This window comes from Puntigrus tetrazona, chromosome 17 (assembly GCF_018831695.1).
Source record: "Puntigrus tetrazona isolate hp1 chromosome 17, ASM1883169v1, whole genome shotgun sequence".
NCBI lineage: Eukaryota > Metazoa > Chordata > Actinopteri > Cypriniformes > Cyprinidae > Puntigrus > Puntigrus tetrazona.
The window spans coordinates 16,417,267-16,440,951 of NC_056715.1; the positions used below are offsets into that span (position 1 = coordinate 16,417,267).

The 23,685-nt window shown below is 39.9% G+C and overlaps 3 protein-coding genes and 1 non-coding gene across 5 annotated transcripts; 3 read left to right on the plus strand and 1 right to left on the minus strand.

Annotated features, from left to right (window-relative positions):
* The first annotated feature begins 115 nt into the window (after nucleotides 1-115).
* On the plus strand, nucleotides 116-15,387 carry eprs1 (glutamyl-prolyl-tRNA synthetase 1). The gene is given in 35 exon segments (XM_043262546.1): nucleotides 116-271; nucleotides 1,867-1,951; nucleotides 2,025-2,124; nucleotides 2,212-2,275; nucleotides 2,278-2,367; nucleotides 2,452-2,585; nucleotides 3,014-3,114; nucleotides 3,238-3,364; nucleotides 3,547-3,739; nucleotides 3,827-3,998; nucleotides 4,186-4,419; nucleotides 4,513-4,597; nucleotides 4,939-4,998; nucleotides 7,242-7,352; nucleotides 7,479-7,615; nucleotides 7,897-8,104; nucleotides 8,642-8,754; nucleotides 8,842-8,959; nucleotides 9,051-9,440; nucleotides 9,582-9,794; nucleotides 10,408-10,638; nucleotides 10,731-10,982; nucleotides 11,053-11,333; nucleotides 11,619-11,670; nucleotides 11,757-11,966; nucleotides 12,071-12,143; nucleotides 12,232-12,311; nucleotides 12,397-12,498; nucleotides 12,610-12,765; nucleotides 13,790-13,987; nucleotides 14,069-14,242; nucleotides 14,323-14,483; nucleotides 14,576-14,654; nucleotides 14,733-14,797; nucleotides 14,939-15,387. Coding segments are annotated over 35 exon segments (5,043 nt in total). The 5' UTR covers nucleotides 116-228; the 3' UTR covers nucleotides 15,090-15,387.
* Nucleotides 11,389-11,516, plus strand: LOC122362423. The gene has a single exon (XR_006253116.1). It is a non-coding gene; the product is annotated as a small nucleolar RNA SNORA47 (small nucleolar RNA).
* A 1,679-nt stretch (nucleotides 15,388-17,066) lies between the features above and the next one.
* Nucleotides 17,067-20,850, plus strand: si:dkey-229e3.2. Of its 2 annotated transcripts, XR_006253011.1 has the most exons (6): nucleotides 17,067-17,282; nucleotides 17,412-17,572; nucleotides 17,769-17,910; nucleotides 18,083-18,151; nucleotides 18,651-18,826; nucleotides 18,869-20,850. XR_006253011.1 is itself a non-coding variant. In XM_043262548.1 (5 exons), exons 1-5 carry the CDS (start codon nucleotides 17,067-17,069, stop codon nucleotides 18,771-18,773), a joined length of 711 nt encoding a protein of 236 aa, XP_043118483.1. In that variant the 3' UTR covers nucleotides 18,774-20,850. The 2 variants fall into 2 exon arrangements, 1 of the variants encoding a protein (XP_043118483.1); XM_043262548.1 differs by having other exon boundaries at nucleotides 18,651-20,850.
* Nucleotides 20,851-20,963: 113 nt separating this feature from the next.
* On the minus strand, nucleotides 20,964-23,080 carry gpr132a (G protein-coupled receptor 132a). The gene is given in 3 exon segments (XM_043262547.1): nucleotides 20,964-21,101; nucleotides 21,104-22,020; nucleotides 22,876-23,080. Coding segments are annotated over 2 exon segments (939 nt in total). The 5' UTR covers nucleotides 22,008-22,020; nucleotides 22,876-23,080; the 3' UTR covers nucleotides 20,964-21,066.
* Between the last annotated feature and the right edge of the window lie 605 nt (nucleotides 23,081-23,685).

A 23,685-nucleotide genomic window follows, 5' to 3' on the forward strand; every position in this document is an offset into this window, starting at 1 on the left:
TTCTGTTTCTCTCTCTTTTAGTATTTTTTTTTACATTATGACTGCCTACAGAGAAGTAGGAACACAATAACACAGTCCGGAACCATAGTTCCAGGGTTCAGTGTTTACCGGTTCATTCCGGCGCTGCGCTCTCTCACGGCAGGCGGCGCTGAGCAGCTTTGTGGTTTGCGAAGTAGTTTGATGCTGGAAGTGTGACAGGGCCATTCAGAGCAGACCAGGAGGAACGACATGGCACTAAACTTGACTATCAACAGTAGCAACCCACCTCTTGGTGAGTGCACTTGTATACTCTAAACTACAATGCAGTTTTGTAGCCGAGCTCGCGCATCGGCTCAATGCACTGACATGAGGGGTATCCTCGTGCCGTCGTGGCACATCTAAAATTATCTGTCTCCCTTTCCCTCCGTGTGATTGCTTTCATGTGCTTTAATTGTCGATAGATTAAAAATAACAACAATGTCAGCAGTAGCCGTTTGGTACCGCTTTAGTAAAAGCAAATCAGAAGTATAATTTGTGCGTGTTTTCTTGATTATGACTGAGGTTTACAGACGCGTAGAGGGAAAACGAAGACTTAGTTTGAGCTACTTTGATTTATGTTGATTTCAGAGGCGTTTCGTCATGTATTTCAGATAGAAGGACGCTAATAAAGCTGCTGAATGTCATTTATTGTTGGTCGGATGAATTGAAGTGCGCCATCCAGTGCTGGGAAAGCAGTGTCACTGGCTGATGAAAGTCATTTGAAAGATCTAAATCTGTTAACCCCACACCTGTCTTTGAGCAGCAGGATTGTGCTACTCTTTTTGTCAGATGTATTTGTTTGTATATGCTTTTTATTATTATTGCGGGCTCATGCGATGAAGTAAAATGTTAAATTTAGTGTCCTTGCATAACAATGTATTTGCAAAACGAAATTAAAATGGGTGTGACTGGTTTATGCTGTAATTGAGTGTATCAGTAATTTGTGGTCAAACCTGTTTTTTTTATGAAATTCTAAGCACTTGCATTTATGCATAAAGTAGAAAAAACTGTATATTACTAAATGCTGTATAATGCCATCTTATTAATTCCTTCGTGTTAATGTTGACACAAATCGTGTGTGAAACGCAGTATGGGCGTTTAATGCCAACGGTATATTTTATTTAATCCTATCAAATTGAGAATATAAAGCATAAAAACAACTGGAATGTGTATATTAAAACAGAAAGACGCTTCAGTGCTCATGTGACATCATTTTAAAAGCTTAGGAGTTCTCATAATTGAATAAATAAGTTATCACGTGAATGCTTGACTCTTTTGACAAGTGCAAAAATTTTAATATTTTATAATTGGATTTCATGCATTTAGCTGACTAAAAATAAAACATTTTCAGAGGCACTGAGCTAGATAAACCACACAAACGGTCGCAAAGCAAATAATAAGCAGATCATCTAGATGATCCGGTTTGAGCAGTTGTTTTTGTTTTGATGTCATCTCGTAATGTGACCTTATAATAAAAGCACAGCTGTTTTTATTTGGTTTTAGGTTGGGCTCTTTATTTTTAGTTTGACCTTGCCCTGTGTGCACTATTAAGAAAAAGTATGTGCATAGTATAATGATACTTCGATTACTCCGTTTTTATGAATAGTTTTTGACGTGAGTTTTATAAAGCGTTAGGCAGTGTTACACACAAAACAATATAGTTATAGATGTTTGTGCAGTAGTACATTTTTGTATGTTTGTGCCGTTTAATATTAAGGGTTTTGCAAATGAATGGCCAAATGCTGGAACATGTCGTTTGCATTTTAGAGTCGTTTGCATGACTTTGCACATAGCAGGCACGTATCAGATTTGCAGAAATGTTCCTGTAATTGAGCTCTCTGCCTGCAGGGGCGCTGTTGACAGCTGAACATGTGAAAGGCAGCGTCAATCTCTCGGTGGAGGAGGGCAAAGACACCATGCTCCACGTCTCCGAGTAAGTGTAAGGCCTCGAATACATGTATTATTTATACTTATTTCCCACTGCTGCTATTCTGTGTCTCTTTCAGTCAGGTGCAGTTCAGTGACGTGAACTCCATCACGCGTTATCTTGCTCGAGTGGCTCCGGCGTTGGGACTCTATGGTTCTAACATGATGGAGCAAACTGAGGTTAGATTTGGGACTCGTCTGTTGCGTTTATACTGTCGCTCTATAACAGATGAAAGATATTCGTTGGTTTATGTTAACGACTTGCAGGTTGATCACTGGCTGGAGTTCAGTGCCCGTCGTCTCTGTGCCCAGTCTGATCTCTCGTCTGCTCTGGGGATCTGGATAAAGCTCTGGCACTGAGAACCTTCCTGGTGGGTCAGGGTGTGACCCTGGCTGACCTCTGCGTCTGGGCCGCTCTCAAAGGTCAGTCTTTTGGGTTTAAGATAAATTAGAAGTTGCTTCATACGTAAGTAGCTCTCAAAAGTCGATTTGGTGCTTCAACCACAGGAAATGGCGAGTCACAGGCCAAGCCAAACTCTTACCCTCATCTGTGTCGCTGGTTTTCATTCCTGAGCTCCCAGGTGCCATTCAGTTCAGTGGGCAGTAAATGGGCCAGCAAGATCTCTGGCACCAAAACCACTGTGAGTATATAACCCATTGAAAATACAGTTGGCTATTGCAGTTTTATGTGTTCTTTTGGGGGTGGTTGTAAATTTTAAAGTTCGATATTTACTCTTAATTAAAATTAAAGGGTTGCTCCTCCCCAAAATGAACATGTTGTCAGTAATCACTTACCCCTATGTTGTTCAAAACCCGTTTATAATATTACGGTTGAACCATACCTTGACAGTGGTAATTGTTTGGCAGTCAATGGGCCAGTCACAAGCTTCCTGGTTTATTCAAAATATCTTAAAGTGTGATGAACAAAGCTTTTGTGGGATTAGAACGACATGAGGGTAAGTGATTCATGACAAAAGTTTAATTTCGGGGTGGAGTAACCCTTTAAAGTCAACCTTCAACATACCTTCTATTAGTGAAGTTGCTAATTAGTCCCAAACTATTGTTTTAGCCTGTGGAGAAGGAAAAAAAGCAGGATGTGGGAAAGTTTGTGGAGCTTCCTGGTGCTGAGATGGGCAAAGTCGTGGTGCGTTTCCCTCCTGAGGCTAGTGGGTAAGTTGCCTTTTTTTATGCAGTGAAGGTTAGTCACAATATACATATCTCTTATGTTCAACAGGCTGTTTATTGGATCCAAAATGAAGTAATTTTAAAGTATCTGTTGTTCCAACTTCTCAGATACCTGCACATTGGGCATGCTAAGGCAGCTCTACTCAACCAGCACTACCAGCTGAATTTCAAGGGCAAGCTCATCATGCGCTTTGACGATACCAACCCTGAGAAGGAGAAGGAGGACTTTGAGAAGGTATGATATTTTGACCCCTTTCACACAAAATCACGGTCTCTGTTCTCTTTAAATGGCCCATTGTGACAGAAAATCATATTTGAACCACTATCTCTGGGATGAGCACCAAGCCTCAAAATAGGCTAAATTATAATGCACAATATCTAAATACCCTTCGTCTAAGCTAACAACTTTTGCGACAGGTCATTTTGGAGGACGTGGCCATGCTACAGATCAAACCAGACCAGTTCACCTACACAAGCGATCACTTTCCCACAATCCTGCGCATGGGAGAGAAACTTCTACAGGAGGGCAAGGCCTACATTGATGACACTCCTCCAGATGTCATGAAACAAGAGAGAGAGCAAAGGGCGGAGTCTCGCAACCGCAACAACTGTGAGCATCACCAGTACTGATCCGATCGTTTGTCGTTCGTCGCGGGAAATGTGATTTGTGCTGAACGTGTACTGTCTATCGCAACAGCTGTGGAGAAGAACATGCAGATGTGGGAGGAGATGAAGAAGGGCACGGAGTTTGGCCAAACCTGCTGCATGAGAGCGAAGATCGACATGAATTCCAACAACGGCTGCCTGCGCGACCCCACACTCTTCCGCTGCAAGAACACTCCTCATCCTCGCACCGGCAGCACTTACAAGTGAGTGAACATCACATTTGTGGCACGGCTAGGGTTGTGTATCGATTTTCAATATTTTGGAGAACCAGAGGCACTGAAATCTTTGGTTCTAGTACATACCGATTACATGGGTAACTGCACTAGGCATGGCTACTGATTATTGCCAATGATGGCTGATGTTCCTGCTCTTTTAACTTCCTCCAATCAGAGTGTATCCCACGTACGATTTTGCGTGCCCAATAGTGGACAGTGTCGAGGGGGTGACGCATGCCTTGCGTACCACTGAGTACCACGACAGAGACGAGCAGTTCTACTGGGTCATAGATGCCATTGGTTTGCGTAAACCGTACATCTGGGAGTACGCCCGACTCAACCTCAACAACACTTTGCTCTCCAAGAGGAAGCTCACTTGGTTTGTCGACCAGGGCTACGTGGACGGCTGGTTTGTATCACCCTCGCTGTATTGACTTTATTGAAAAGAGCTCTTTTGGATTGCATGGTTAAACCTCTCTCGCTTTATCTTTGCTTGGTGCAGGGATGACCCTCGTTTCCCAACGGTCAGAGGTGTGCTACGTAGAGGAATGACTGTCGAGGGACTCAAACAATTTATTGCTGCTCAGGTGTGTTTTTCTCACATTTTAGGATGATTTTTGAGGTTGTGCATTACAATGATTTAACCGTAGTAAGAACTGTTCTTTGAAAAAAAACAGTTGTACAGAAAGAGTATTTTAGAAACCGTATTGACGGAAATTTAATGTCACCATAAACTGTTATGTTTACCTATTTTAATTGAAGTATTATATTAAAGAAATACAAATGAGCTGTTGTGTAAATTAGTTCATCTTTTATTTTTAATTTAAGGTAATAAACCTGAAGTACATTCTTTTTATTTAATCAAACTGCGTTGTTTTTTTAAAAAAAAAAATTTTTTATTTTATTTTTTTTAATTATTTTTTTACAGGGAGGTTCGAGATCTGTAGTCAATATGGAGTGGGACAAAATCTGGTCATTCAACAAAAAGGTAAATATGTAAACCTTGCCAGGATTCATCATGGCTGCACCTGATCTCCAGCTGGTCCCTGTCATCCCATTTAATCGCTAGTTTAAAAACCTTAAACTGAACAGCTGGCTAACATCTCTGCACTACTGATATTCTGTTAAGCAAAACTTTATTTTGAAATTCATTTTCGAGACTTTAGCCTCTCAGTGTGTTCACCTTTAGCGCTCTACTCCGTCTTGCCCTTTTACATTTGCACGTCTCTCTCCCACGTCTCTCATTCTGTGTGACTAACTAAACTAAATGCACTTGCATTTAATTGTCAAGTCTGAAAAAATAAATAACTTAATTTAACAGGAACCACTGTTTCTGTTTTACTTTTAATTGTGCTTTCGTGTTTATTCAAGTCATATAACCATCGTCTTTCAAAAGCTGTACTCATGTTTGAAGTTCTGCATCTGACACTGATCATCTGCAATTCATTTCTTGCGTCAAGCATGTCCAGAGCTCATTACTGCAAGCTTCAGCCTTTGCTTCTCTTCTTGGTCTGGCACCATTCATTTTCTCATCCTTTTTCTTTAATGTAATCGTTATCCAGAAGACAATTTTCATTTTTGGGTGAGTGATTCCTTTTAAAAGGACTACACCTAAAAATGACATACTAAAAAACGTTGTTCCAAACCCAACCCCCAGACTTTCTGTCATTTTCAAACTCAGATGAACATACTTTTAATGAAATCTGACCCTTTTCTTTGCCTCCAATGAAAACCCATTCCGCTTTTGTTTTAAAATGTTCTTGAAGATGTTGTAAAAAAAAAAACCAAACATATGAATTGAACGATTTTTACTTAAAATAATTGTTTTCTATTTATTTGACTATTTTAAAACCTAACTTATTCCTGTGTGTCTTTTATCTACTATTTTGAAACTTAAAGGTTTTGATGGAATGGACTTCCAGCGGAGGTATAAAAATTAGAAAGATTAACAAAAATGGTGCTGGTTTGGAATGACGTGAGGGTTAGTAAAAAAAAAAGTTTTCATTTTTCATTGACATATCCATTTAACACCATCCACCTTTAGTACTAATTTGTCTAAGAGCAGGAATGTTGTTGCTTTTGTAGCCAGGAGCCTCTTAATATGTTCAGAGACATTTTAAATAAAAGTATGGTTAAAAACGAGACCTTATGGTCAAAGTGGCCTGTGATTATCACATTGAAACCCTTCGCTTTTGTCTCTGAGCTCTGCATCTCACTCTTCTGTTTACAAGCTGCCAGTTAGCTGTAAAAAGGTACTCCTACTCCTCTTCCTCTTGTTCCTCTTCCTCAAGTTCCCCCTGCTTCCTGCATTTGTCTGTTCCTCGTTTCCCTCTAACTTTCTATTCCCTGATCTACGGCTTTCTCAAAAGTCCAGATTATTCATCTGGCAGACTATTGGTTCTGGCATGGATTCTTAACTCAAAAAAGTATACTCTCATCATTTAGGCATGCTAAACCTTTGCGATTATTCTACATTCTGTGGAACACAAATATCTCGCCGTTTCCTGGCTGCTGTCGTAACATAAAAACAAAAGTGTGACCTTACAGAAAAAAAGCACACTCGGCCTCCACTGAGAATCATAATTGGTTAAATAAAGAGTTTTCAGGTTAAATTTACGTACGGTGCATAGTGAATATGACGTAGCATAGCTTGAAATCCAGGATTTCAAGTTTGTCGCTCATGCATGTCCTGTTGGACAGCCTGGACTGTCTTTACGACACGATTTCTTGCTTTTTTCCGTTCTGATTTCCTCCCATGTACAGCTTTTGTCTGTGTTTTTGCTATCGCTCATCTCCTCCCCTCATACAGCTTCTGGCAGATTCTGTAGAAAGCGAAAATACATTTTAGAACGATGTTGTTCAGTCAGACTTTTTTAGCTTTAGCGCTCCCCAGTGACATGTTTCAAACCTTTTTCTTCTGATTTCTTTCTGTAAACCTGTTAATGGTGGTCAGCTCCTTCCCGGGCAGAGAGAAATAAATACTCGCGCTCTTGCTGATGTAAACCTACCTAAATAAGGGTTCCAAAGCAGTTATGGCTGTAACAGTCTGTTCGGTGCAGTGTTTGGCTTCCCCTGCTCGTCATTTCACTCTTCTCTACCTGTCCTCACTCATCTGGTTTCATCTGTCGATCCATACAGAGCAGTGTGAGAGCAGAGAAGCTTTAGGGGTTTCATGTGTCTTATCTAAAGAAATATTTGTACCCTTCTCTCTCTCTCTCCCTCCCTGTGTAGGTCATTGACCCAATAGCCCCAAGATACACTGCCCTACTAAGCTCGCAAGTTGTTCCAATATGCATTTCTGAGGCCAAGGAGGAGATGAAAGAGGTTGCCAAACATCCCAAGGTAATAAAAACAGTTAGCACTGACATCCAAAGAACCTGTCTGTACCATAAAAATATTTTTAGTAACTGTCACAGTCACCGAGAGACATATTAGGTGAGTCACATGCTATCTTGTTGGAATTTGCAGAATGCAGATGTGGGAATGAAGCCGGTGTGGTACGGCCCGAAGGTCTTTATTGAGGGTGCGGATGCAGAAACTTTCACAGAGGGTGAGACCGTCACCTTCATCAATTGGGGAAACATCATCATCACCAAAATTCACAGGTAAAATGCTTACATTTTTTTAAAGCAAACTAGCACAACATTAAAGGTGAAAGTAAGGTGAAAAGGTGTTGCAGCTTGCCCAAAACATATTTTGAAATGTAATGTATTCCTGTGATGGCTAAGATAAATTTCTAGCAGCCATTAAGAAACATTTTACATATTTTTCTGTAACATTATAAATGTCTTGACTGTCTTTTAGCACATTTTTATTGTGTTAAAAATGTAAAAAAATTATTTACCAATCCTTAATTTTCAAATGAATTACATTTTGATGTCTGCAGGGATGCCAGTGGAGCAGTCACGTCTCTGGATGGTCGTCTGAACCTGGAGAATACTGATTATAAGAAGACCACTAAGATCACCTGGCTCGCTGAGTCTAGCTGTGCTCCATTCGTGCCCACTGTCTCCATTAACTACCAGCACCTCATTACCAAACCGGTTTTGGGCAAGGATGATGATTTTAAGGCCTACATCAACAAAAACAGCAAGGTGTGGTGATCAAGTCTGTTGATATTTATCTGTATTTCTATGGGAACACATGCACTACATTAAAATAATTATATATATATATATACTGTATATATAATTTTATTTATTTTTTAGTGCGTGAGCATAAAAAAAAAGTAAAAACAAAAATCAACTTTCAATTCTGTACTGAAATTTCATTTGAGAAAATAAATCTATTCATCTTTTGTGATGAATAAACAATTATATTCTTATAGTAGACATAATTATATGTCTAACTGTATCATAATTACATACTTGATTTACACAATATCTATGACTAACAGTACATAACACCAGAGGGTGCAAAAATGCATTTGATGCTACATGTGTCAAAATACAGTAAAACAATAAAAAGTTTGAAATATTAATACTTTATAACATTTGTATTTACTGTCACTTGCTTAATGCATCCTCGCTAAATACAATTTATTTTATTCATTTATTAACAAAAAAACAGTATTGAATGCTAATGTATTGTTTTAATTTCAATGTGTATTAAAATGAATACTTTGTTTCCAGATAGAGGAGAAAATGTTAGGAGACCCTTGCCTGAAAGACTTGAAGAAAGGTGACATCATACAGTTGCAGAGACGGGGTTTCTATATCTGTGATCAGCCTTATGAGCCAGTCAGGTTACACCTCTATTCCATTTAGCACAAGTCCTATGAATAATAAACTGTGTTATTATGCTCTGTTTGTAACTTGAACTCTTTGTTCAGCCCTCACAGCTGCAAGGAGAGTCCCTGTGTCCTGCTCTACATCCCAGATGGACACACAAAAGAGATGCCCACTGCTGGCTCCAAGGACAAGAGCAAGAGCCAGACAGCTGCTAAACCTGTGAGCACACCGTTTGGATCATCTATACATTCTCTTAATTACTTTGTTTTCAAATGTTGGAGGAAATGATCACTCTATTCATATTGCTCAGGTGAAGGCAGAGTCTGTTCCTCTGAGCAAAGCCAAACAGGCCCCTGTCTCCAGCACAGCGCCGGTCGCACCAGGAGACTCTTCCGCCTTATTCTCCAGCATTGTGGCTCAGGGAGACCTGGTCCGGCAGCTCAAGACAGACAAGGCCCCTAAAGAGCAAGTCGACGCTGCTGTAAAGCAGCTCTTGGCCTTGAAATCAGAGTTTAAGCAACTCACTGGACAGGAGTACAAACCTGGCATGGCTTCACCTACATCTGCTTCAGCACAGAAGAGCTCCGCCCCCTCCCCAGCAGCAGGAAGTCCAAGCCCTGCCTTCACCGGCTGTCCGTACACTCGTGTTTCTGAGCAGGGCGAGGTGGTCAGAAAATTGAAGGCTGAAAAGGCTCCCAAGGTCTGTTTCCCTCACTGTTGCATAACCTAGCAAGTTGCTTGCCTAGACGCCATTTTGCCATATACGTCAACATTTTTTATAGGGGCAATTTTCCTTAAAATGAAAATTGTAATTTTTGACCATGTTGTCTTCATTTTACAGGAGCAAGTAGATGCTGCAGTGAAACAGCTCTTGGCTCTCAAAGCAGAGTTTAAACAGCTCACTGGTCAAGACTACAAACCAGGCATGACTCCTCCCACAGCATCTACCTCACAGCCCGCTCCTTCATCTGACTCCTCCCCTGCTGCCATATATGGACATGTCTCCGAACAAGGGGAGGTGGTCAGAAAGCTGAAAGCAGAGAAAGCACCAAAAGTGAGACCATAGTCTCTTTTAGTCTCTATGTTTTGCCTACAAACAATGTAATTTAATGAATATAATATATATGGCCCTATGATTTCCACATGGACAGAATCGCGGAATCCATATATAAATATGGAGTTAACACATAAAATTGATCTCTACAAATGCTCTGAAAGTCACTTCATCAGCATTTGAATAAAACTAGCGTCATATACTATACAAACAGAAAGTTAAAGGTCTTCACAACAACCCGTTGAAATAATTTTGTTTTAACTTTAAGAATCTCTGACAGAAATATATAACGTAATGCTGGCCTAATGATTATTGAAAAAGTATTAATGAGAAAGACTGCAGAGAGAAAGAGGAGGGGGATATATAATATTATTATTATTATTATTATTATTATTATTATTATTATTATATTTTTAATAAAAATCTATTAATCTGAGAAATGTTATTGTTGTTAAACTTTTAATCAATTGCTGTTAATTGTTCAGAGCCTAGAACATTTCCAAAGGAAAAAGCATTTAAAAATGGCCTAAATAATTAATTATTTTTAAAAAAACATATAAAATAACTTTAATATTCATATAATATTAATACCAAAATTTTCTTTCCGCCCCAGGACCAGGTTGATGCAGCAGTAAAGCAGCTTTTGTCTCTGAAGGCAGAATATAAGCAGGTGACAGGACAGGACTACAAACCTGGAGTTCCCCCTGCTGGTGCTTCTCCATCAGCTCCAGCTCAGCCTGCCTCCAGCACCACTGCTGCGTCTGACTCCTCGAAGGCTATTTACGATCGTGTCTCCCAACAAGGAGACCTTGTGAGGAAATTGAAAACAGAAAAGGCCACCAAGGTTTTAAACTCGTTTTAGTTTTGCTTGACTTAATTTTACCAGATTTTCACACAATCTTAAGTAGTATTTAACGATTCCTGATATTTTTGCAGGATCAGATAGATGCTGCTGTGAAGGAGTTGCTGAGTCTCAAAGCAGAGTACAAACAACAAATCGGACAGGATTACAAACCAGGCGTGCCTCCAACCTCAGGCCACGCCCCTGTACAATCTAGCCCCGCCCCACCCCAATCCAGCACCTCCCAACCCCAATCCAGCTCCTCCCCTCAGGCTCAAGCGCTGTTTGCAGACATAGCCCAGCAGGGGGAGCAAGTGAGACGGCTTAAAGCAGAGAAAGCTCACAAGGTTGGTCTGCAAAATGTAGTTATTAATGTGGCTTTATTTTTGTGCTAATGTGATTCTAATTTGTTTTTAGGAGCAAGTTGATAAAGCAGTGAAGACTTTGCTTGAACTGAAGGGTCAGTATAAAGCCCTCACTGGAGAGGAGTACAAGCCCGTGACCACTCCAGGAACCTCAGGGAACACGGGAGGAGAAGACAAGAGCCGTAAGGAGCGGGAGAACAAGTCTGAGAAGCAGGGAGGTGGAGGAGGAGGAGGAGGACGCAAGCAGCAGAAAGGAGGAGAGAAACCTCAACAAAGTCAAGACTCTGGAGCAAGTGGAGCAGGAGATGGCCAGGGGCCAAAGAAACAGACACGGTGAGAAACAATCACTACGCTGAGCCACACTTTATGTGCTTCCACAAGATTTGAATGGAGACCTGAGAAAGTTTTGCAGTTGTTTTAGTACTGCAGTAACTGGTTTTGTCCTCCAAGACTAAGCCCTAAACACAGTCTGTTCTGTCTGTATATCTTTTTCAGACCACAAGCTGTGTTCATGAACACTGTGTTTATGAAAAAAAATCTGTTATGCTTTAATAGAATGTGGCATTTGCAAGCAGGAACAGCAAACTAATTTTCTCACTTTGTGTTTTTCAAATGCAGGCTGGGACTAGAGGCGAAGAAAGAGGAAAACCTGGCTGATTGGTACTCACAGGTACGCTCTGTTCACGTAATAAACTCTAGGAGGACCGTTTTCGGCTTTTTGTTTTTTACAAAAATCTTTGTTTTTGCTGTTTTCAGGTGATCACCAAGGCCGAGATGATCGAGTATTATGACGTCAGTGGTTGTTACGTGTTGAGGCCCTGGTCTTACGCTATCTGGGATGCCATCAAAGAATTCTTTGACAGGGAGATCAAGAAGCTGGGTGTGGAGAACTGCTACTTCCCCATGTTTGTCTCTCAGGCTGCCCTCGAGAAAGAGAAAACCCACATAGCAGATTTTGCTCCAGAGGTGAGGAGCTGGAAATGAAGTAATGAAAGCGTATGAGCAGCAACAGGCCACAATGCCATGGAAATTTTTAATTCATATATCCACCATTAATATTATATTTCTAGGTTGCTTGGGTGACAAGATCAGGAAAGACGGAGCTGGCGGAGCCCATCGCTGTGCGCCCCACGAGCGAGACGGGTGAGCATCTGCAGCATCTTATGTGGACTGAATTATCATCTTTTTATTATTCGTTTGATGAAGTCAATCCCTTCTTTCATGGATGCAGTCATGTATCCTGCCTATGCCAAGTGGGTGCAGTCACACAGAGACCTGCCAATCAAACTCAACCAGTGGTGCAACGTCGTGGTCAGTTTTCGTGGTCATACACTTTTGCAAACGCATCTAAATTAAAGGCCTGTGTCTTTACTCTTCTTTTTGCTTTTTTTCTAAGCGTTGGGAGTTCAAACACCCCCAGCCCTTCTTGAGGACCAGAGAGTTCCTCTGGCAGGAGGGACACACGGCGTTTGCCACCAGAGAGGAAGCCGTAGAGGAGGTAAGATGCGATCTGTGGCACCTCACTCACAGCTTGCCATTTATGTGCATATCAAGAAGTAGTTTGTGTCGTGTTTCTAAGCGCCTACTCTTTTATCCGTCGTGCCTGCAGGTTATGCAGATCCTGAACCTGTATGCTCGAGTGTACGAGGAGCTGATGGCCATCCCTGTGGTCAAGGGCAGGAAAACAGAGAAGGAGAAGTTTGCAGGAGGAGACTACACCACCACTGTGGAGGCTTACATCTCAGCAAGCGGCAGAGCTATTCAGGTTGGCCTTTAATTTGTGAAACCTCTGGGTACTTCTAATTGAAAGGGGTTGTTCACCCAAAAATTAAAATGACTTACCCTTATGTTGTTCTAAAGCTGTAAGACCCCTGTTGTTCAGAACACACATTAAGAGCTTTCTGACACTGTATAGACAGCAACACAACTGACAAGTTCAAGGTATAGAAGAGTAGTAAAACGCATCAATAAAATAGTTCATGTGACATCAGCGGTTCAACCATAGTTTTATAAAGCTACAAAAATTATTTTTGTCTGGTAAGAAATTAACTTTATTCAACTTTCTTCTCTTCCCAGTCAATCAGGAGTGAGTAATTCATGACGAGATTTTTATTTTTAGGTGAACCATTCATTGAAATATTTATTTAGGAATAAAAATAAGAACAACAACAAAAAAAAGTAGGGCTGGACATTGCCGTAAATCTTTCAATTTGTTATTATAATATTTGACTGCCATTTCAATATCATTTATTTATGTATATATATATTTTTTTTATACACTGTCTACCAATGTCCTGGATGTTGTAAATAATACAAATAAAAAATAAATTATGTAAATAAAATAATATATCATGTAAATAAATAGTAAATTAATAAAACGTTAAAATAAAAAGTAACCAATAATAATCACACGTAGTACTGTTTAAAATGAATGAATACAATAAATAATTTAAATGCCAAGTAATAAAACATTCTAATCTGTTCACAGACGTTTACATAAGTTGTGCATCATACAGACATTTTAATTTTATACCCAGAGCATGTATCTCGATCAAAACTTCTTTTAACCGCATCTGTAAAAAAAACATTTGTGAGGCGAGGTAGACCCCCTGAGACATATGCAATGGTCAAAGTTGTCCATCTAGCACACTGAGTTAGACATTCCTCTACTGCTGCTGCAGATGATGGTTACTTTTTATTGTACCAATCATTTTATCATTACCTTAGAATATTGTAGCCCCAGCAAAGTACTGCAGTAAGATCTGAAGCTCTCCTCATCACTCTCACAGGGTGCCACATCTCATCACCTGGGGCAGAACTTCTCCAAGATGTTTGAGATCGTCTTTGAGGACCCTAAGAGACCAGGTGAGAAGCAGCTGGCCTACCAGAACTCCTGGGGCATCACCACACGAACCATCGGAGTCCTGACAATGGTTCATGGAGACAACATGGGCCTGGTGCTGCCACCCAGAGTAGCATGTCTACAGGTACGCTAGAGATCCATCATTTCTTCTTCCTGTTTATAATGAACCATAGCATTGTATTCAAACTTAAACTGTAATTTGTAGGTCATCATCATTCCTTGTGGCATCACAGCCACTCTCCCAGAAGCAGAGAAAGACCTCCTGTTGGCCCAGTGCTCTAAATATCTTTCTAGACTACAGAAGGCCGAGATCAGAGTCAAGGCAGACCTGCGGGATAATTACTCACCTGGCTGGAAGTTCAATCATTGGGAGCTAAAGGTATGGCGGTTCACTCTGGCAGTGGCGTTATAACAAAATCACAAAGGCTTTATGTTTGACTTCCTGTTTTCTGAATGCAGGGTGTGCCCATAAGGTTGGAGGTTGGGCCAAAGGACTTAAAACAGGGTCAATTTGTAGCAGTAAGAAGAGACACGGGAGAGAAGCTCACTGTGCCAGAAGCTGACGCCGAGAAGAAACTCCTAAACCTTCTGGAAGAGATCCAGAGCAACCTCTTTAAACGGTACAAACACCTGCTGACCTGGTATCACCGCATTAGAGCTCCGTCTTTTCCATCACATGCAGAATGACTTAGGATTTGTTAACTTGTCTCAGGGCTGCTGACGATTTGCGCAAATACATGGTTGTGGCTGATACAATGGAGCAATTCCAGAAGGACCTGGACCAGGGAAGAGTAAGTAAACGATGTAGATCTGAAGCTCTTTTCCCCATCAAAACCAGAAATGTAACTAATTTATATAATTTCTCACAGATTGTGCAGATTCCCTTCTGTGGAGGCATTGAGTGTGAGGAATGGATTAAGAAGACCACAGCCAAGTAAGAGATCAGTCCATGCCAATGGGTTGTTATTCCTTGATAACCGTTACTGTGATACCTGTTAGAACATTTTTGAAATATTGATCAGACTTTTCATGGAATATGTGGTTACCATTAACATTCTCTTTCCTGTGTCCTCAGGGATCAAGACCTGGAACCTGGTGCACCTTCTATGGGAGCCAAGAGTCTGTGTATCCCCTTCGAGCCCTTAAAGACCCTGCAGGCCGGTCAGATGTGCGTCAGCGGCAAAGAGCCTGCGCAGTTCTACACCCTGTTTGGTCGCAGTTACTGAGACCCTCAAATAATGACTCACCTTCTGTCCTTTTTGTCAAATGCACTTGCAGAATAACTCTAAGACATCTGTCATCTCCTCTAACCATTAAGATACTGCTTTTTACTATATTTTAGAGGAGCCCCCTCTATTTTTCTGGTCACGGGTTTACTAGCTGACAGGCAGAGAGTTTTAGGCTGAGATCAGATGTTTTATGCAGCCATACTAAACCTTTGCACATCTTTGTCCTAAATAAATGTCTGACAGTTGTAATGGACTAAACATTATCTGTAATAAAGGGATTCTTAATTTCTATCAATTTTTGTGCTTGTCATGACTGTATCTTGTTTGTGTACATGGGGATGAGAGATTGTGTTTATGTGTTTAAAATATGTAACATATGCCACACACCAACCATGCATGTTATGAATGCTGTTAGCATAACTTTATTTATTTGTTAGTCTCTCTCTCTGTGTATATATATATATATAATCTTTAAAAAAAAATTCTACTGCATAAACACTAACGTGATACATGTACATTCGTTAAAATGCAAATATTGGTCATAATTAAATGCAATGCAAATTAAGAGAGGTAGAATAAGAAAGACAAGTACCAATTGCTACCAATAAACAAGTGCTAGGGTGCGATAATATAAAAGTTAAGTTTGGGTATAAATACGAAATAAATACTTTGTAAAGCTCACAATCTTTTAAAATCACAAACCTGCTTCATCTGTAATATAAATATTGTCTTTGAACATTCGTACTTCAGTAAACAAAATCATAATGTTGCGTTTAGTAAATCTTCGTGTAGGAACGTGAAGTTTGTTCTTAATGATTCATTTAATTACTGTTCGACTAAAGAAAGCGCTTTTAAATCTCGCGAGAGTTTCGCACTACTCGGACGAGAGCGCGTACTGGGCGTATTCTAAAGCACAGGTGCGCGTCTGATCGCGCGACGTCAGATTCTCGACAGAAAACTGCGGAAGCAATACGTGGAAAAGGTTTAGGCTTTCGGCGTTTTATTACACCTGCTTTGAGACCAATTACTTTATGACGGTAAGTGGGATATCCTCGTTTTATTTGCTTACGCGACGTCAATAAACGACGTTTATCGCCGTTCAGAATATGACGTAAAAAGGTTTATTTTAACGTCCAAGTTTATTTTAATATGACCTCTAACGTACATTGTTAAAAAGCCAAAGCAGCGTTCACATCAACAGAATAGCACCTTGATATATATATATCTGTGTCATGTATCGTATGTCTTGTATTTATGTAAAGCGACTACCTTTTTTATGTTTTTAGTGTTTCTTAAACTTCACAGACCCATGTACCCTTATCTTAAACTGTTGACCAACCCAGAGACCCCTATATAAATATAGCCTAAAAAAAAAACAGATACAGATTTTCTTTCCACTTGATTGTTTACATGTATTAACTGATTATATTAATAACGTAATGTAACAAGTTAACATATTTTACGCTGCTATAAAAGACCGGCATGTTAGAAAATACATCAACGCTGAATCTTTTAAGAAGGTGTAGCATACTGTTTGCAAATGTTGAAAGCGTCGTTTTGCTTTATGCAACTCTCGTAATTAATTATTTATACAATGAGTTATTCAATCATTTGCAGTTAGAAAGGCAGAAAGAAAATAAAATGTTAATGTAACTTTGATACTTTACATTTGTTCTCTCACCCAGGTTCCTCTGCTCTCTTCCTGGTAAAGCAGCTGAGGAAATGTCTTTGGAAGGAAGCATGTGTATCTGCCTCTGAAACACAATGGGAACTCCCTGGCTCCCGTGGGACACCAGAGAACAAACTGCTCACTGCCAAAAAAAACAAACAAAACAAGCGCAGCTACAAAGACGGCAAGAGCAGAATTTAGGTCAGTAGGGATAAAGGCATGGCAGCCCTGCTGATCCTGCTATAGCTCAACAGAGAGAACGGTAGCAGACTCTCGGGTGGTACTGGATTACGTCGCTGCGCGGAATGGGGGAGTGTATGTTAGACCGCTACGGTGAAGATGGTTTTCACAGCTGTGAAGGCTTTGACGATTGGTCCGCGTTCGGCACGACCGACTGGACGGAAAGCCAGCGAGATGGCAGTGGGTTTGCAGACTGGGGTGCGTTCCAGGACAACACCGAGAAAGAGGAGTTGCCGACCCTCCCCGCGGCAGGAGCGGGAGCTTTTGAGTTTCCTGAAAACGTACGTTGTGTTTTGCCTTTTCCGCGGTTGCGTGACTGAATTGATGTACTCTTCTGAAAGTGACGTGCTTTCAAACTGTTGCGTCTGTGCTGAGGTGTTATTGTGGTATTTGATGCTTGTGTTTCACAGACTGAAAATGGTGAAAAGGGGAATGCCTGGTTCATTTTAAAGGACTGCTTTCGAGTTGAAGGGTCAGAGAAAGACCCTGTCCTTCTGAGGGAAATCCCTGCATTGTCTGTGTTACAGCAGAGCACGTTAGACAAGCCCTCTCTGTCTGCAGCAATATCAAGGTACTAGTCTATGGCTTTTCTTCTATATATATATATATATATATATATATATATATATATATATATATATATATATATATATATATATATATATATATATATATATATATATATATATATATTACTATGAAGTATCAGTGGATTGTCTGTGGTTGTCAAAAGTCTCTCACACTCTTGTTTTTTTTTTTTTTTTTAGCGAAGGTGCAAATTTCTGGTGTCATTTACAGTCTGGGTCCGAAATTCTCAGACTGTTAGGTCCCAAACCCAAACTACACTCTCACGAAGGATTGCTCAAAACCCTCCAGCTCAGACAGCCGGACACAAACGCTGGCTCACAGGTGAGTACAGGACAAGCGTTCAATCTTAAAATCAGCACATTGACGCACCCTTTGTGCAACAGACTTTGTTAGGTCACGTGGCTTGTCGAGGCAAGAGGTGTGCTGATACAGATTCTGACTTTTGTGGTGCTATTAAAAACATAATCTTTTTTTTTTATTACTGTTATTTTAGAAAACTACTCTTCTTGATCTTGAATTAGAAGATCCAGAAGACACTCCTGGAGCACTTATTCAAACCAAGGTTTGTGTGTGTGTGTGTGTGTGTGTGTATTTATAAACCGATTAGTTCCATTCCTGGATTCTGATTGGTCAGCAGCTGTGTTTGATTCATGATAGAGCTGAGCATCACCGAGCAAAATAAATAATCAATAATACAGCATAAAACTGTTCTGTGTGCTATGTATTTTGGCTAAATTAAATGTTTTTAAATCTTATATCGACGGGATGTTCGGATAATTTTGAGTCTCGTTCAGCAAAATAAACAAAATGACTCAAAAAGATCCGTTCATTATATTAAATAATTAAATAAGTGTTTTTTGTCTAATAAATGTCTAAATTGATTGCTCTCATTTTTTATTTTGAATACTATAGGCTAGTCAATGATTAAATATTAGATATCGTTAATATCGGTATCAGTGATAACTGCCTTCAGTCATAAACTGATTTGTTTTTTAATTCTAAAAATAAAATGAATGAACTTTTCATTAGCTTTTTTGTTTTGCTTTGTTTTGTTTTTGTAGCTGATGCCATCCTCACAGTGTCGGAATGCACCAGGATTCTTTTATCAGATCTCACGCCAGTGGCTGAGCCAGTACAACACGAACCCGCTGCCCTACCAGAACAAGAAAGATCCTTCGCAATAATAAACATCACATGAGCGCACGCACACACGCACACACACACACACACACACACACACACACACACACACACACACACACACACACGCACACACACTCTTACAGTTGCACAGACGCACACTACTTCAGAAAATTGCTGCATTCATTAATGTGTACGGAAACAAGCACAGGTTTTTCACGCACTTTTCTATAAATAAATCCAAGCGTGCTTGACAAAATACTACTGTATGCACACTAGCTCAGGAAGGAACTCCCGACTTACTTGATTTGCTTTTCACTTAAGCAACAAAAGAGAACTAACAAGTGCCTAAAAAGAACAAAATCACTGCAAACCTCAAGTACAGGAAGTTATCGTAGCCATTTACTTAATTATGTGTTCCACTGTCTGCTGCTGTCTATGCTCACGGCTTACTGTTCTTAAAGCTACTTTATTTTTTATTGCAAACCGACATCTGAAATGTTTGAATGTATTTAGTATATTTATATCGTAAATATTTTAAACAAGAATATACGAATATCCAGCTCTAATAGTTTTTACTTTAGAGCAAAAAAAAAAAAAAAGCTTCTGTGGTATGTGCAAAAAAAAAAAAAAAATAAACGGTTTGAGCTTTTAATCTTTCGTTGTTGTCAGTCAGAATTTTTGATGTAAGTGATCCGTACACCTTCCACTTAAAAACAAAGAAGAGTGCTGTATTTAGCTTCGCGTGGCGGTCCTGGTTCACGTGAAGATGACTGTGTCAACACGTCCTGTCTCGCACTCGAACGAAAAACAACTGCTTTACCTTTAATTACAACCCAGCGAATGGGAAGTTCGCAAACCGTCAAAGGTCACGGGAAGTGCAAGTTACTAACGCATATTCGAGCATCCGTTCTCATGCTCAAAGTCCTCACCGCAAAGGTTCTTCACACTTCTAGTACCATCTTAATAAACGACACCGGTTCTAACGCGGGGCTCTTCAAGTATTGCTTTCAGATTTGGTGCGCTACAACCACGTTTACTCCCCTTTTTTGATCAAGACTGATCACATGTTGTTAGATTTACATCTGTAAAACCGAAAATAAGTTATTTTTAGTAGTGTTACGAATTACTAACGCTCAACACGTCTCTGACAACAATAGTGAAGTTGTGGTTTTATTTCATAAGCTGATTAAAAGGTATTGTAAATGCACTGTAATCTTCCAAAAGCATAAATTAATCATAAAAATGATACATTTGTTCGCTTTTGACATGCAATCTTTTAGTGAGGGATAACAGATGGGTTTTACATTACAGTTAACCGTCTATGTGTTAAAGTAAAATGGAAGTTGCCAAAAGGGAAACTTTAACACTCATAACGCACTGGGCTTGTTCAGACCGTTTATGAGTGGAGATGCAAAAACATGGAAGCTCGATTTCCATTACAGTGAAGGTAACGCATTCATTAACGTTACAATACAAATCCGTGACCTTACCCTTTAAATCAGAACAAAAATAAGGCACTCTTAACTACGTGTCTTAATGCAGGTGCACGGTTCGTACATGTCTAGACCGTCACCTGCAAAAAGAAAGACATCCTCTTTTTCTGCACATCAGCACCTAACTTAACCTCTAACCATTTCCTTGTAACATGTTTGTGGCTTCATGCATAGGTTCTCACACCAAAGTAAAAAAACATCTACCGATTTCACAATTTGACTTTGCTGAGATCTATAAAACGGCAAACGGTGCTGCAGAAAAAAAAAACTAAAACGTCAGGTTTCTCAATAAAATAATCGTCTCCATCCATAAAAAGTAACCATCCATTAAAGTTAATAACTTATTTTCCTTATTTCCCCAAAAAGGTTAAAACAAACATTAATTCCGTACATATTACGGAATACATAAGTCGTACATATTAAGTTTTTTCCAAAGTTTTTCAGTTTGTGAAAACTCTTTAAAAGAAAATAAGTATAATATTTTGGCAAAATGACACGCATTTATTTTTGCCCGCTGAAAATGTGTACAATTTATTCATTTACGTATTGAGATCCAAATTATCTACGGAACGTAAATTAGTTTTTAATATTTAAAAGGGAATTTAGGTATTTTTATAACAAAACTGCTTTTTCTCATTTTTAAAAAATTGCAAAATCTGTCGACACGTCACCAGAGAAAAGTTGTTTCACTGGAAGATTATGACATTTCCGTTAAAACACTGTAAACATACACGCAGATAAATCGTCCACGTTTTAATGAACCAGCGTAAGATTTCATATTAGAATTCAAAACACTGAAATGCCGTACAGGCTACAGAAAAACAAAAAACTAAAAGAGAAGTCATGCAAAAGAAGAAGATCTTGAGCTGTTGCGTAACCCTGTAGGCCTTTGTGGATCTTCTTATAAACGCTGTGGCTGCTAAGCACGTAGAAAACGGGGTTGATGGCGCTGTTGATGGTGGACAGTCCCAGAGAGATCGTATAGGGTGTGTAGACGCTTCTCTCAAAGTCGCACTTCCCATCGGACAAGTGGAAATTGGCGGCACGCAGCAAAAGGATCGCATGGTACGGCGTGAAGCAGACTAAAAAGAACAAGATGACGGCTAAGGCCAGATTTCGAATTCTGACTTTAGCCCGGGGCTTCAACCCCGCGCTGGCTTTCACTTTAGCAATGATGGCCAAGTTGGTGACTGTTAAAATGCAGAGGGGGATGAAGAAACCGACGAAGAAGCGGGCGTAGTTGAGTCCCGTCACTAAGGGAGAGGGGTCGCTCGGCTCGAAGCACCGCTTCTCCTTTATCCTCTCCGAGTCGCCCTCCGTCATGGTGAAGACCGGCACGTGTCCCACAGCGACGACCGCCACGATCGCAGCGCTGATGATCACAGCGTGCCTCATCCTCCTCAGACCTCGAGACTCCACGGCGTAGACCACCGCCACGAAGCGGTCCGCGGAGACGCAGCACATCAAGAAGATACTGATGTACATGTTGTTGAAAAACACGAAGCCCGTCACCTTACAGGCCAGAGAGCCCCACTCCCAGTGGTGACCTCTGTTGATGTAAATGGCCCAGAGGGGAAGCGTGCCCAGATACATCAGGTCACACACCGACAGGCTGAAGAGGTAGACCGCCAGGACGTTCTTCCGGCACACTTCGAGGAACGCCAGGAAGACCGTGATCAGGTTAGCGGGCAGGCCCAGCGTGAGGACTGTGCCGTAGAGAGCCACGAGTGGAAGCGGGTTTTCTTCCTCGTAAAGCGGTTCACAACCGTTTGTGGCGTTCATGGCCGCTGGAGAGCTGGTCGCAAATGACGGGGGACAAAAACGTAACTTCATTTAAAAAGCGTGGGGTTGATATATATAAAAGAGCTGTGACAAACAAGTTAATGTTAACAGTAATGCTGGGGGGGAAATCCTGGCGTTTTGCATTTATAGAAGTACGTTGTTCTCATTTTCACTCAGATCACTTCCTACAGCTGAGTGAAATGTTATATACATGGGTGATTTCTAATGTGCGGAACATTTTGACTAACAATTTGAAAGGGATGTTTAAGATTACGGTTAAGTGAACATTGGGGTTTGTTTTATATTGCATTTGAAATGTACTTTTAAACTCAAGCCGTGGTGAATAAAACCGCTTTTATTAACCTGTATCTGTAACATACAGCAATTTTTTTAAGATTAGAACATGAACATGAACTAGGGATCAAATGCTTCTAATGACAAAGCTATAACAAAAGCATCGCTTAATGGATGGCAGTGAATGATAATGCATTAACTGACATTAACTAATGGGATCGTGTTTTAAATTGTTAACATATCAGTATAATATTATATTTTAATACCGATAGACCTGCTTGCCTAAAGATTAGGTTACAACTATAAGTGGTATTATTACCACTACTACTACTATTAAATATTAGGTTACTACAAGTACTACTATTAGGTTTGCAATAGTAAAAAAACTAAATCATGGTTAAAATAGTTACGCCATGGTAACCAGAAATTAACTATGGGTGTACTACAAAAAAGGTCATAGAGTTAAGCAGTAGTAACCACAAATTAACCATGGTTTTACTACACTAACCACATATACAATAACCACAATTGTGTCTGTAGTAAAACAGGTTATAAAAATGGCAAAAATAGTTACCTTTTATTCCAGATGATCTACTCAGTATAGCTCTTCATGTCATCAGTCTCCGTTTCTACTTGTCAGATTAGCCCAAACTCTCTTTTTTCTCCCCGGTAATAAAGGTTCGTCTGTAACAGTTACCTGACGTGAAGGGAGAGATAACGCCGCACTCTCGCGAGATGACACGCTGCCTCTGACTTCGAAACGGCAGACAGAGAGGAAATAACAGGAACGTTTGATATAGCAAGACGTTTCCGAGTACCACGATGAGCAGGATTTCACATTGACTTGGGGGACTGTTACTTCACTAAACACACTCACACATACTCTCACTTACTCTCATAAAAAAAAAAAAAAAAAAAAAAAAAAATATATATATATATATATATATATATATATATATATATATATATATATATATATATATATATATATATTACCTTGACATTGAACTTAAGTGTTAATGAGGTTCCGTCGTGAAAGTGATTTCCTCCAGAGGGCGCTGCAGGGCTAAAAATGGCAAATATATAGTTTACGCGAAACTGAAATTCTGTCTTAATTTAAGTTAAATGGCAGAGAATCGCTATTACGTTCTTTAATCACAGAACAACTCAACATCACAACATCGTCTAGATTATACGATTATCAACCACAGCGTCCCTCTTCACTGTTTCAAGTGGGGGAAATGATCGCTTGTTAAATCGTTAGCCTTTTAGTAGTCTTGTTAGTACCTGAAGTGTTACTTTTTGCATAGTTAACTTGCTGACCTACACGTTGTTTCCATATAGCTTCAAATAATGAAATGACCTCGATGGTTTTATATAATGC